This window comes from Equus przewalskii, chromosome 15 (assembly GCF_037783145.1).
Source record: "Equus przewalskii isolate Varuska chromosome 15, EquPr2, whole genome shotgun sequence".
In the NCBI taxonomy this organism is placed as follows: domain Eukaryota; kingdom Metazoa; phylum Chordata; class Mammalia; order Perissodactyla; family Equidae; genus Equus; species Equus przewalskii.
Genome location: NC_091845.1, coordinates 77,955,263 through 77,968,878, shown reverse-complemented (window position 1 = coordinate 77,968,878; position 13,616 = coordinate 77,955,263). Strand labels below are relative to the sequence as shown.

Below are 13,616 nucleotides of genomic sequence, written 5' to 3'. Positions count from 1 at the left end.
AGCCATATACAAGAGTTTCAGTTTTTCTACATCCTTTCCAACACTTGTTTTTACTTTTTTTGTTATAGCCATTCTAGTGGGTATGAAACACAGGAGTTTCTCATAGCTCTATGAGTTCTCATCTGATCTGACAGACATTGGGGGAGATATCCACAGAGTGAAACAACTAATGCAGAAAGTCTTAAGTTTTGTACTGAGAACTGCTAGCATATTTATTTAAAGTTTATTTAAGCATTTGATTATGAGTTGGTAGTTTGGGTGATGATTATTATCCTGTAATATATACGCTCATACATATCTGTATTTCTTTTTTATTCTTTCTTTTAGCTATCTGAGAAGAAAAGGAATAATAATAAATGAAACATCTGCAGTTGTGTATGCTCAGTTACTTACCGGTCGTAAATATCAAATAAATCAAAATGGTGAAGTTCGTCTAGAGAAACAGTGGTCAAAACAAGTTCTTCCTTTTGTTTATCAAACTATTGTCAAGGTAAGTCTCAGGTCTCAATTCTATCTTAATGTATGCTTTTGCACACTGTATAAGGAAAAGACTATATTAATATTTATCTATAGACAGAAAACTAATTCAGCAATGTATAATGGAGATTATTGTTTAATATAATTTGCAAAATAATGTAGTCTTTAAAAAGATTGTTACATGCTCCAACACTCACTCTGGGTATGGTTAGGAAACTTGTCTCTTTTTTTAACTTTATCTCTAAAAGAAAAATCCTAGCATTAACTTACACCCTGGCAATTTTGGATTTTTATTCTCCAAAAAATGTTTGCTTTAAATAAAGTAGTAAATACAAAAGATATTTGCTTTTATTCTATTATTCTTAGATATGGTAAGGGAACAAAAATTTTTTAAAGCAAGCAGTGATCCTGTAATTTGGGGAAGACAGTATAGTATAGTAATTAAGAGCACAGACTGCCTGAGTTGATTTCTTAGCTGTTTGACTTTGGGCAAGATTCACCCCCTTTTTGTGCCTTAGTTTCCTCATCTGTAAAGTGGGGCTAATAATTATCTCTGCCAGAGGGTTGTCTTCAGGGTTAAATGAACTAATAAATGTGTGAAGTGCAGTCACACACTGCATAATGACAGACCACATATACAACAGTGGTCCTCTAAGATTAGTACCATATAGCCTAGGTATGTAGTAGGCTATGCCATCTAGATTTGTGTAGGTGCACTCTGTGCTGTTCGCACAACAACAAGATCACCTAACAACACATTTCTCAGAACGTATCCCCAGTATTAAATGACCCATGACTGTTCCTAGAAGAGTGTCATATGCACAGTCAATAAATTTAGCTACTAGTATTGTTAGGTAGAAAAATCTTTGCATTTGACATTTGCAGACAGCATAGTTATATTCCCATAAGAAAAAAAAACTTGATATGCAGTCTATAGAAATTTTGACTGTGATGATTTACTTTTATATTTTATTCTACATAGGACATCCGAGCTTTTGACTCCCGTTTCTCCAATATCAGAACATTGGATGACTTATTTCCTCCTAGAAGTATGGTCTTTATGCTGGGAACCCCCTATTATGGCTGCACTGGAGAAGTTAGTTCCTGTTACTGTTATTAAATTTCTTTCTGGTTTCAAGTTGATACAATTATTTAACTTCTCTTCACTTAGGTGTAAAATAAAATGTAATACTGAAGGGGGAAAATAAAGAATTCATTCATCTAACTTATGAACAGTATTTGGCTATATATCTTTAGTCTTGTGCAGTTGGGGTCAGGAAGTGGGGGAAATTAGAATTCAAGTCCTGATCTCTTTTTTAGTAACTTTGTTTATTGTGGTGGTATGGATGAAGCAGTTCTGAATTTATTTTAGATGTATTATAGTGTTGATGAATTTGTAAATGTATTGATGTTTTGGAGAACTCCAGTTCTCACATGGAGATAGGTACTTGCAAATATGGAATGGGAGAATGTAAGAAAGAACCTGTGAGGATAGATTAGAATGGGAGGTATTCATGTGAACTCATGATTTCTAAAATACATGTATATGTATGTATATAGACGTGTATATGTGTACATATTTATATTTGTGTACACATGAATGCATATATGCCTATACGTACATGTGTTTTCTACCTCTATTTGCTTAAACGGAGAAGCAGCAAAGACACCCTGATAGCAATGAACACATATAATGCCCAGGTCTTGACCTCTGATTTCATACCTCACTGAAAGGAACAGGGCTTCTCAGAGAAATGGCTGATTACAGGGCTGGAGCAGGGTAGGTACAAGATGAGCCTGGAACCTCTTATTATGCCAGAAAGCAGAGAAGTGCTCAAAAGAATGATGGGAACATATTACATAAACACACGAACCAGGTTGAATCTGGGACAGTTTGAGTACCAAAATACAGTAATGAATTATAAACTATTAGAGGGAAAATAGGAATTCATGATCCCACAGTGATAATATATAAATAAATAAATAGGAAGGGGTGGGCTCTTGCTTATAGTATCATGTAAGCGTAAATATGGAGAAAGTGCTGGAGTTGGAAAATGATCATTTTGCAACCATTATGATAAAGATTGAATCAAGCAAGAATCATCATTGGAAGATAAATCTAGGGAGAATTTTTGTTCAGGAGAAGGATATTTTCATGGTCTTAGAAAGTGTCTCCTCACAGACTGTTTGTTAGTGACAAGCAAAACAAAAACGCAGTGTCTGATCCTAGTCTGGATCCTGTAGTGAGGGAGAAGAGTTTTCCCTAAAGGACATTTTTAGGTCAACTGACAAAATTGGAATATGGACAGTAGATTACATAAAAGTATCAATTTAAATTTATGTACCTAATAACTGTACTGTGGTTATACAATCAAATGCCCTTCTTCTTAGGAAATATATACTGAAATATTTAGGGGTAAGAGATGTGATACCTGTAATATACCCTTAAAAAGTTCAGAAAAATAATTACTTGTATGTAAATACACAGACACAGAGCACAAATGTTAAAGCAAACGGAGTAAAATGTTAACCATAGGGTGAATCTGAGTAAATGTTTTTCAAGTGTTCTTTGACTTTTTATTTTTGCCACTTTTTGGTAGTTTGAAATTATTTGCAAATAAAACTTTTTTTTTAAAGACTGGTAATAGCTGTTAAAGCAAGGATACAGTGACTCAAATTTATAGCGTAATCATATCCATTTACAAATTCCAAGAGAATTTCCACTATCCAACTTTATTGTCTTACTGTATTTCAGAAATAATAAACACTGTTCAAAGAAGTAGAAAAATAAGTAAATAAAATGTAGTGAAAGAGACTAAAACATACTGTGATTTTTTTCCCCCCAAGGTTCAGGAGTCAGGGGATGTGATTACAGAAGGTAGGATTCGTGTGGTTTTCAGTATTCCATGTGAACCCAATCTTGATGCTCTAATACAGAACCAGCATGTGAGTACTGTGGTTCGTATTGTTTGATTTAGAACTGGTGAACTTTAAAAATGTTAGAAGGATATTTTTGCCACCTCCTTTGAATTTATTGCAAATATTTTACTTAATACTGACTAAACTTTCAAAGTTGCATCTAGTATTATTTAAAAATAAGTATGGAATCCGTGCTCAAAACTTCATGCAGATCTTTGGGAGAAAAATCACTGAAATACCATTACTAATCTATAGTGGTTATTATGGGTTATTGTGTTCAAGCTTATAAGCAGCACATTGATTAGCATACCCTCTAGGAATAGACTTAGGTTTTTTAAACCTTTCGTAATTCATCAAAGCCTGCATTTTTAGTTACAAGTGATATATGGCCTTCCTTCAAAGGTTATATGTCTCTACTCAGCCAAAGATGAAGAGTCCCTACAGAAAATTGGGAAATTGCATTTAACTTCACAGCATCCTTTTTCAGGACCTTTTTCTCCAAAGATGTTCACTGGCCTCCTTTTATTTTTCCCTGTTAAAATGGGTGGAAGATCCTGATGTCTGTCATTTGTTCTTACTGATTGTTTGGATAATTAACTTGACTGAAATTAATTCGCAATCAGCCAGCTATTGCTACTTACACTTTTATTTTCTCTAATGGTAAAATCTAAAGATTTATATCTTGTGAAATGAATTTAAGGCATTAGGCATTAGCATACCCATGAGGAAACTTTATGGGAGGCAGAGATGTCCCTAAAACTTGCCATCAGTTCTCTTTTGGAGAAAGAATTCAGAAAGCATAGTCAGGAAACCGAGAGAGTGGTCCATTAGATAACAAAGCTAGTGCTCTGTTCTGGGAGACAATGGAGATAGAAGAACTTGGGTTCCTTCATCCCTCCCTTTTTCTAGATCTGAGGGAGCCTTTTCCCTTCCTAGTGCACAGTGTTGCTCTGCATGCCTTCTCCAGTGTACTTTCTTTCTCTTTACATACCTTCTGTAACTTTTACTCAAGCTTTCTTCTTTCTTTACCCCAATGTTCTCAGCTTTTTATTTTACATTTCTAGGATATTTGTGATGATTTTGTTTGTTGTTTTTTTTTTTTTAAAGATTGGCACCTGAGCTAACAAATGTTGCCAATCTTCTTTTTTTTTCCTCCTGCTTTTCTCCCCAAATCCCCCCAGTATATAGTTGTATGTTGTTTAGTTGTGGGTCCTTCTGGTTGTGGCATGTGGGCTGCCACCTCAGCTTGGTCTGATGAGCAGTACCATGTCTGAACCCAGGATCCGAACCAGCGAAACCCTGGGCCCCGAAGTGGAGCACAGGAACTTAACCACTTGGCCACGGGGCCAGCCCCTGATTAATTTTTAATTATACCATGACATAGTATTTCTCAAGAGGAGTACTGTTGGTATTTGGGACAGGACAATTATGTGTTAAATAGGACTGTCTTGTATATGACAGGACAGTTGACATCCTTGGCTCCTGGACACTAAATGCTAGTAGCCAGTGCCAGTTATTGTAACTGAATGTGCCCAACACATTTTTCCAAATACTTATTAGAAAAGTGGTACTACCTGTGGTAGAGAACTGTTACCTTAATTCTTCCTATCTATTCCAGAAAGAATACTGGATTTATCTGTATTATTTCTAAATCTGATAATGTTCTTGATGAAAAAACTATGTTGCATTCTTTGCTAACATATTGATATATTTTAGTAGTGACTTTATATTCCAGCCCACTGAAAAAATTTACCCATTTGGGAGTCGTTGTAGACATGATCATTAAAAATAAAATGGTGACTGAATTAATTCCTTACCAATCTCTGGAAATTTTGTTTTTGTTGGTGATAAAATATCTTTTTACTCATATAAAATATTCATATAATTCATATAAATATTAATGTATATAGATATAAAATTCATATAAAATAAATTTGTATGTATTATGTACATTATGTTAGGAGTATATGATAGATTACACTTGTTGGTACTGGATTTGTGAGTAATTGGCTTTTTGGTTAAAAATTATATGATCTGATACTTTTTTTTAGTTTGACAGTCTTCATAGTGTCTTCAGTATACAAATTAAGGTTACATTTCATTGACTGTATTAATTATGAGCCTATACATACTTGTTACTTTCACATGATAGTAAATCTTAGGGGAAACAAATGTTATTTATATCCATATATGAAGGACACTTCAATTTTGCTCAGTAGCAACTAGTTGGCTGACATATTCATATTTTAATTCAATGTAATCATTATCAAGGCTCATTTTGTCCGAGGTACTTTGCCAGTCTCTACTTGGAATATGAAAGTTATTTTTTTTTTTAAATAGTTCTTGCCTTCAGAGTTTGCCATTTAGTACTTAGAGTAAAGTTTATTTTTCGAGAGAGTTTCACAAACTGTATATTTCCTCCCCTTTTCATCCATCCTTGGGAATTCTGTCCTTAAAGGAGAGAGAGGAGCAGAAAAATTCTGCCTACAGATCCTTTCAAAAAAAAAAGGGGGAAATGGATCACTTACTTTTGAGAATCGTTATATTGCCACAGTCCAATGGTTAGTGATGTCTTGATTATCTCCAGCTTTTAAAGGTAAAGAAATAAGATTGAATGCTTTGTGTTTCCATAATTGACCTTTTTGTTTTTATATTTAAAGAAATATTCTATAAAGTACAACCCAGGATATGTGTTGGCCAGTCGCCTTGGAGTGAGTGGATACCTTGTTTCAAGGTTTACAGGAAGTATTTTTATTGGAAGAGGATCTAGGAGAAAGTAAGTTTATGTCAGAGAAATTTGAATTTTCTTTAAAATTATGCATAAATTCCTCTGATGGTGATCTTTCATCTAAATGGCACATGTTTTAGGTGGTTGGAAAGACAGTTCTTATTTTTAGCTAACAAATTGAACCTTGAAAAAAGGTATCAGAGGGCATGTGTGAATCTCAGTAATATATTTCCTTGTATTTTCTTATTTCATTCTCCTCTCTACATAATCTATTTATATGCTTTGTTAACTTGGGTTTCAAAGCCTTTCCTCTAGTTTTTCAATTACTGCTCCTTTGGAAATAACTGTAATAACTAAAATATAGAAGAACAATCAAAACTAAGCTTTTCTAAGAGTTGAAAGCAAAACTTTTTATTGTTTGACAAAGACACAAATTTAAAACTTGTGTGTGTGTGTGTGTGGTTTAAATTCAGCCCTCATGGAGACCATAAAGCAAATGTGGGTTTGAATCTCAAATTCAACAAAAAAAATGAGGAGGTACCTGGATATACTAAGAAAGTTGGAAGTGAATGGATGTATTCATCTGCAGCAGAACAACTTCTTGCCGAGTACTTAGAGAGGTGAGTGTCTAACAAGATCCTACCAGGCATCCAAAAACGTAGGAACGTAGTAACTGTTTATTTTGCCTTTCTGATATCAGTTTTAGAGGAAAGATGTTTCTTTAGTAAAATGTGACGTGATACATATAAACCTAATTTTGTGTCACAGAGCATCATAGCCATTAGCTTAAATAGAGTAGAAAAATACTGTACTTAAGTTATTTGAAATGAAAAACTATGATGAGAATTGGCCTCCTTTTAGTTAAAATTTTCCTTAACTTGCTGTCAAAATTATTTACTGCTCTGCATGTCTGTGTCAGTAGTAAGGAAATTAGTGTGGATAAACAGTACAACTCTTGGAGTAGTGGATTTTCCTGAATCTTAAAATGCTGCCAGACAGTAGATTACTATCCTAGAATTACTGAGTTTTATTGCTGAAAAATGGTCTACGAGATCAACAAGTGTCAACTCCTCATTATAAAAATGAGAAAACTGAGTACCAAGGTTAACTTAGTTATTCCATAACAAAGATTTATAGGAAGGATCTTTACTTCTGGTTCACAGTTGAATGTTCTTTCCATTGATCCACTGGTTTCTAATCTTCTCATATTCGAGGATCCCTGTGTTAGTTTCCTAGGGCTGCCAGAACAAAGTACCACATACTGGTTGGTTTAAAACAGCAGTGATTTATTGTCTCCCAGTTCTGAAGACTGAAAGTCCAAAATCAAGGTGTGGCAGGGCCATGCTTCCTCTGAAGGTGCTAGGGAAGGAACTGTTCCGTACCTCTCCTATATTTTTGTAGCCTTATGCGTCTGTTTCTTGGCTTCGTGCGCATCCTTCATCTTCACGTGGTGTTCTCCCTGTGTGTCTTCACATCCTCTTTCCTCTGTGTATGTCTGTCTCTGTGTCCAAATTTCCCCTTTTTATAAGGAAAACCAGTCATACTGGATTAGGATCCATCCTAATGACCTCATTGTAATTTGTTTCTTCTATAAAAACTATATTTCCAAATAAAGTCACGTTCTGAGGTACTAGCACTTAGGAACTTCAGTATATCTTTTTAGGAGGAGAACACAATGCACTCCCATATTACCATCAGAAAATTTAGATGATTTCTTCTATTCACTTCCATATTTCTTTAAAACGTCTTATTTAGACTACTTTTCCTTGATTTTTCCACTTTTCATATGCATTGATTTCCTACCGTGAAAGATGAAGCTTTAGCTCTCTTCCACTGACCCCATTCCCCGTTGGCTCACCTCCCTGCACACATACATGTTTCCCCTCGCACTACAGTTTTATCACAAGTTTTGATTAAATCTGTATTTAAATTTGATTTAAATCTGCTGTTAAAAAGTCCTGTGCCATTCTGATTCTGAATCTTTGTGTGACCTATTTTCATTTTCTGAAATCTTTTTAGTCTTCCTTTTACCAGTGCTGTTTAATAATGGGATGATGTGTGCCTTAGTATGGCTCTTTTTTCTTTCCTTTTGCTGTTCAGCCATTTCAGACTTGAAATTGATGCCCTTCCATTCTGAGAAACTTTCTTATATTATTTTTTTCATAATTTCCTCTTTACCATTTTTTCCTGCTGTCTTTTTCTGAGACTCCTGTTAGTTAAATGTTAGACCTTCTGGATTAATCCTCTTACTTTTCTTCTCTTTTCTCATTTGTTTTCTATATCATTATACTCCTAGTCTGTGGGAGATTTCTTCCACTTTATCTTATTTTCTACCATTTTTTAATTTCTATTTGATTTAATCATTTTTTATTTCTAAAAGTGTGTCCTTATTCTCTGGTATTCCTTTTTCATAGCATCTTGTTTTATAATGAATGAATATCTTATTTTATTTCTCTGAAGACAGTAATTCTAGATTTTTTTTTCTGTTCTCTATATTTTTTATTTTCTCCAAATTGATTTCTTTTTCTGTTTGATTTGATCTCTCCTTTCATGTTAAAGATTTTTTTTCACTTGTCTGGTAGTTCTTTGGTATCCAATTATATTTAAGAGTGAGGCAGTGAAACGCTGACTTGGGGGCCAGCCCCCTGGCGGAGTGATTAGGTTCGCGTGCTCCACTTCAGCAGCCCAGGGTTCCCTGGTTCAGATCCTGGGCGCGGACATGGCACTGCTCATCAAGCCATGCTGAGGTGGCATCCCACATGCCACAACTAGAAGGACCCACAACTAGAATATACAACTGGGTACCCAGGAGCTTTGGGAAGGAAAAGGAAAAGTAAAATCTTTAAAAAAAAAAGAAAACCACTGGGGCTGGCCCCTTGGCCGAGTGGTTAAGTTCGCGCGCTCCGCTGCAGGCAGCCCAGTGTTTCGTTGGTTTAGGTCCTGGGCGCGGACATGGCACTGCTCATCAAACCACGCTGGGGCAGCATCCCACATGCCACAGCTAGAGGGACCCACAACGAAGAATATGCAACTATGTACCGGGGGGCTTGGGGAGAAAAAGGAAAAAATAAAATTAAAAAAAAAAAAACAATGATAATCAGAGTTTAGTTTGCTTTGATGGGGCTTGTCAGGTGGGATTTGTCTATTGCTGCAGAGGACCTTTAAATATCACTACGTATATGTATATCTTTTCTCTTTGGCTGGCTAGTTTTCCCAGACAGGTATCCTCCAGCCTTTTGCTTGGAGGACAGATGTGGGAGACAAAACTGACATCCAGTGTTCTGTTAATTAACCAGGGAAAGGGGGTCTCATGACGTAGCAGATACTGTGATACACTCCCGCAGATCTCCCTGCAGGACTGAAGGACCTATTCCCTTGGCGGCAGGACTACTGCTGTCTGACAGCCCTCAGCTGTGAGTCCTTTTCAGGAATTACCTGGCAGGAGAGAACCGCTTCACCTGAAGTGATGTCTCCTTCCCACAACAGCCACAGACCTAATACCTGATCAGCAAGGTTTAAAGGCCCAGCCACACTGATTGCCCCAGTTCAGGACAAGTCTAGTTTGAGATCTCTGTGGGACTGGCCAACGAGTTCATTAAGAATAAATCACAGCCCAACTTCTCCCTGTGCCCAATTCTGTTTCCTTCCCTTTTTTCTTCCCTTCCACAGGTGTTGATTCCACAAGCACTTGCTGATAAACTTCCTGAATGTGTATCTCCATCTCAGAGTCAGCTTGCTAAAGATGTTATACTTGCCAGCCTGCTTCCTAGTGGCACATTGCATAGTAGTTACACTTTCATTAATCCCGTCTTCAGTATGACACCTATCCTCTCCTCACACCCCACCCACCCACCCACCCAAATCCCTTTGCCTCGTATACCCAAGGCTAGAGCAGCCCCTATTCAACCTCTCCAGAGGATAAACTGCAGGTCTTATGCTGGGGCGGAAAGTAACCACATGACTGTCTAACTGCTTGTTATACAAATTTTTGACCAAAAGCCTATTAAACTTCACCCAATACTACAGCGTTAAAATGTACCTGGAGCCCATAATTCCTGAGCTTTCGCGGACTTCTACAGTTCAAGTTGCTTCTTGTTGACTTCTCACACTGGTGGCTTAAGGTGCAACTTATTCCTCTTTGTCAAATTAGTTAACTCTTATCCATCCAGTTTCCAATTTCTAAAATTTTGTTGACAACTCATATATTCTGTCAGATTCTCTGCTTCTCTCTTCACCTGTCTTTCTAAGTCTATACCCTTTTTTATACTTTACTGTTCTTTTAGTGGTTTGGGAACGGAGCAAAAATAAGCATCTGTAGTCTACTATGTGTATTTGAAAGTCCTGCACTATTCAGGGAGCAATGAAGTTTTGAGGAATGTCAAAAGAAACTTTTAGTGTATTTCACTTGCTCTGTTGTGGAGTGCTACAGCTTTGTTGTGAAAATTAGAAAGTGAACGTGTAGATATTATTTTTGTTCATTTATCACCTGCCATTATGATCTCAGAAGGATAGAGTCAGTAATTAAAGTTTATAAGTAATGGAAGTTTGTTACAGTTTATTCATTTCTCCCTCAGCTTCTTAGTTTTTTGAAGGCCTATGAATACTTTCAAATCTTTTAGTCTCTATCCCTTACTAATACTCTGTATATAATAATCAGTTCTCAGTGTATTTTATGTGTCCCCTTAGGATCCATAATTATTTGACAGGAAATTTATGTTAAGTTAGCCATATATATTTTTTAAAGCAATATTTTCGTTGTTTGTTTGGCTAGAGCTCCAGAATTATTTTGTTATATAGCCAAAAATAGCCAAGAGGATGTGTTCTATGAAGATGACATTTGGCCTGGAGAAAACGAGAACGGGTAAGCAAAATTTGTTGTATTTATTGCCCATAGTTCAACTTAGTGGTTCTAGTGAAAGGTATAGCAACTGGTTTATCAAGAATTTATATTACTTTTTTGGAGAGGGTTTTGTATTGTTTTCTCTTGGCTTTAAGATCTTAGTGTAATTTTTTATTTTATTTACATCAGTAAAGTACTCTTAAACTAATTTTTGTGATTTTTTTATTACTGAGAAGTAACATGGCTGTATTTATATTAGATTTATAAATAGTCCCAATTAAGTGTAGTGATTAATTATTATACATTTAATGCTTTTATAATTCACAGCCCTCATTTCTTTTATGTAAACCCTCTGAAGCTTTTAATCAATATGAAAAAATTATTGTTTTTTTAATGTAGTGCTGAGAAAGTTCAAGAAATTATTACATGGCTAAAGGGACATCCTGTCAGTACGTTGTCTCGTTCTTCTTGTGATTTACAAATTCTGGATGCAGCTATTGTTGAGAAAATCGAAGAAGAAGTTGAAAAGTGCAAGGTACTTATTTTCAGTAACCAAGATTATTGATGATATTTGAAGTTAAATGGACTATATGTTATTCTACAAATAATTTATTTGTATTTCAACCAAATAAAACATACTCAGTGATTCTGATTTATGTCAAATTATCCTATAATTTTGGGGGCCAGCCCCATAACCTAGTGGTTAAATTCAGCACACTCCACTTCAGCAGCGCAGGTTCACAGGTTCAGATCCTGGCCATGGACCTACACCACTCATCAGCCATGATGTGCCAACAACCCACATAAAACAGAGGAAAATTGGCACAGATTTTAGCTCAGGTCTAATCTTCCTCACTCAAGAAGGGAGGAAGATTGAAAACAGATGTTAGCTCAGGGCACATCTTCCTCAGCAAAAAAGTAAATTAAATAAAATGGAAATTATACTATCCTTTAATTTTAAAAAATTTTCTAGTCATTTCCAGGGTCCATTAGTAAGTTTATCTGAATAAATATAAATGCACTTCAATATACAGAAGGCATAGCATTTAAAGTTTATGTCCTTATAGTGTTTCTAATTTTAACAATATTTTGTGAATCTAGTCAAAATAGAAAGTTTGTGATTGAGAAATAAAGTTAATTCCCTATTCCTTCCTATTCTGAGTTCTTTAAAGATACAATTCATCTTTTTATAGAATATAAAAATTTTATTTAATTCACTTTTACAGAACCATTCTCAAATATACTTTTCCACTCACAAACTCATTCAGTTACTAAGTATTTTTGAAATCCCACTCAATCTATCCTATTTTTTTATGTCTTGATTTTAAAAAGCAATAATGTTCTGTGTAGGCTTAACTATTTTATCTATTTCTGATTCCCTGTCTTGATGTCATAGAAAATGGATTGATTATATTCCTTTTTTTAACTTTCAATTTTATTTTTCACACATTTCCCTTTTTATTAAAATGATACCGCTTTACTAACACAGCATTGTCTTATTTGAGCTAGTAGCAGAGTAAGTTGAGGTCTGGCCTCTGAAGTCATCTTCCCTCATCCCTCTTTCAGTACCTTCTATCTTAGGCAAGATAGTTGACCTTTCCATGCCTCCATTTCCTCATTGGTAAAATGAGAGTAGAATAATACCTACCTCATGGGGTCATCAAGAAGATTAACTGAGTTAATACATGTAAACTCCTGCTAATAATGCCTAGCTATTATTATTAATGCCTAATATTGCTTAGCTATTATTATTTGAATTCTGTTATCACACATTCAAGAGCTATGAATAGAGTCTGGAAAATCACCGCTAGATGACTCTTTCTTTTTAGGAAAAAATAGAAGGCTCAGTGCCAAGAGTTTGATGTTTTTGAAAGGTCATTGGTATTCTGCTGAGGATAGAAAATTATGGTTCTTTTTAATTGTCTTTCAATGTAGAGTAAAATCTATTTGTCTAGCATTGTTTTTGAAATGTTTCCACTTAACAAAAGTTTACAACTTTAAGCCCCCAAATTTTAGTTTAACCCATTTGGATACAGAGCTTTCTAAAATGTTTTACACATTTCCACTTACTTATAAAGAGAAGATACATATACAAGCTTGTAGTCTATTAGTTTGATTACAATTTTTAAATGTGTGCATATAGATAAGACAGGAATTTTTTAAAAGACTGTTAATGCATCAAGGAGGAGCAGTTATGAGTGATTTTCTTTTCCTCTTAGTGTTATAATGTTATTAGGGTAATAAAAGAAGGAGGAAAAACTAAAAGATAAGCACAAACTTCTGAACATAGTTTAAACTTTTCTTTATAATACACAGTCATCATTAAAAGTATCAGTAGTTTTCTCATTGGAAGTGGTTCCCAAGCCCAGTTAATTATCAAAATTACTAAGAGAGGGGGCCAGCCCAGTGGCGCAGTGGTTAAATTCACACATTCCGCTTCGGCAGCCTGGGGTTTGCCAGTTCAGATCCCGGGTGTGGACCTACACACCGCTTGTCAAGCCATGCTGTGGCAGGCATCCCACATAAAATAGAGGAAGATGGGCATGGGTGTTAGCTCAGGGTCAGTCTTCCTCAGCAAAAAAAAGGAGGAGGATTGGCAGCAAATGTTAGCTATGGGCTAATCTTCCTCAAAAAAGAAAAAGGTTACTGATA

General features: G+C 35.4%; 1 protein-coding gene across 5 annotated transcripts in view; it reads left to right on the top strand.

Annotated features, from left to right (window-relative positions):
* The window catches only part of XRN1 (5'-3' exoribonuclease 1), a 117,915-nt gene that overhangs the window by 64,512 nt on the left and 39,787 nt on the right, over positions 1–13,616 (top strand). For all 5 annotated transcript variants that reach the window (XR_011527199.1, XR_011527198.1, XR_011527197.1 and 2 more), the window contains exons 21-27: positions 328–490; positions 1,460–1,573; positions 3,325–3,423; positions 6,057–6,172; positions 6,598–6,744; positions 10,896–10,985; positions 11,364–11,499. Coding sequence is in view for 2 of the 5 variants with exons in the window: in XM_008507789.2 (XP_008506011.1) it covers positions 328–490; positions 1,460–1,573; positions 3,325–3,423; positions 6,057–6,172; positions 6,598–6,744; positions 10,896–10,985; positions 11,364–11,499 (865 nt within the window). In the remaining 3 variants the exon portion in view is untranslated. The remainder of the gene's footprint in view (positions 1–327; positions 491–1,459; positions 1,574–3,324; positions 3,424–6,056; positions 6,173–6,597; positions 6,745–10,895; positions 10,986–11,363; positions 11,500–13,616) is intronic.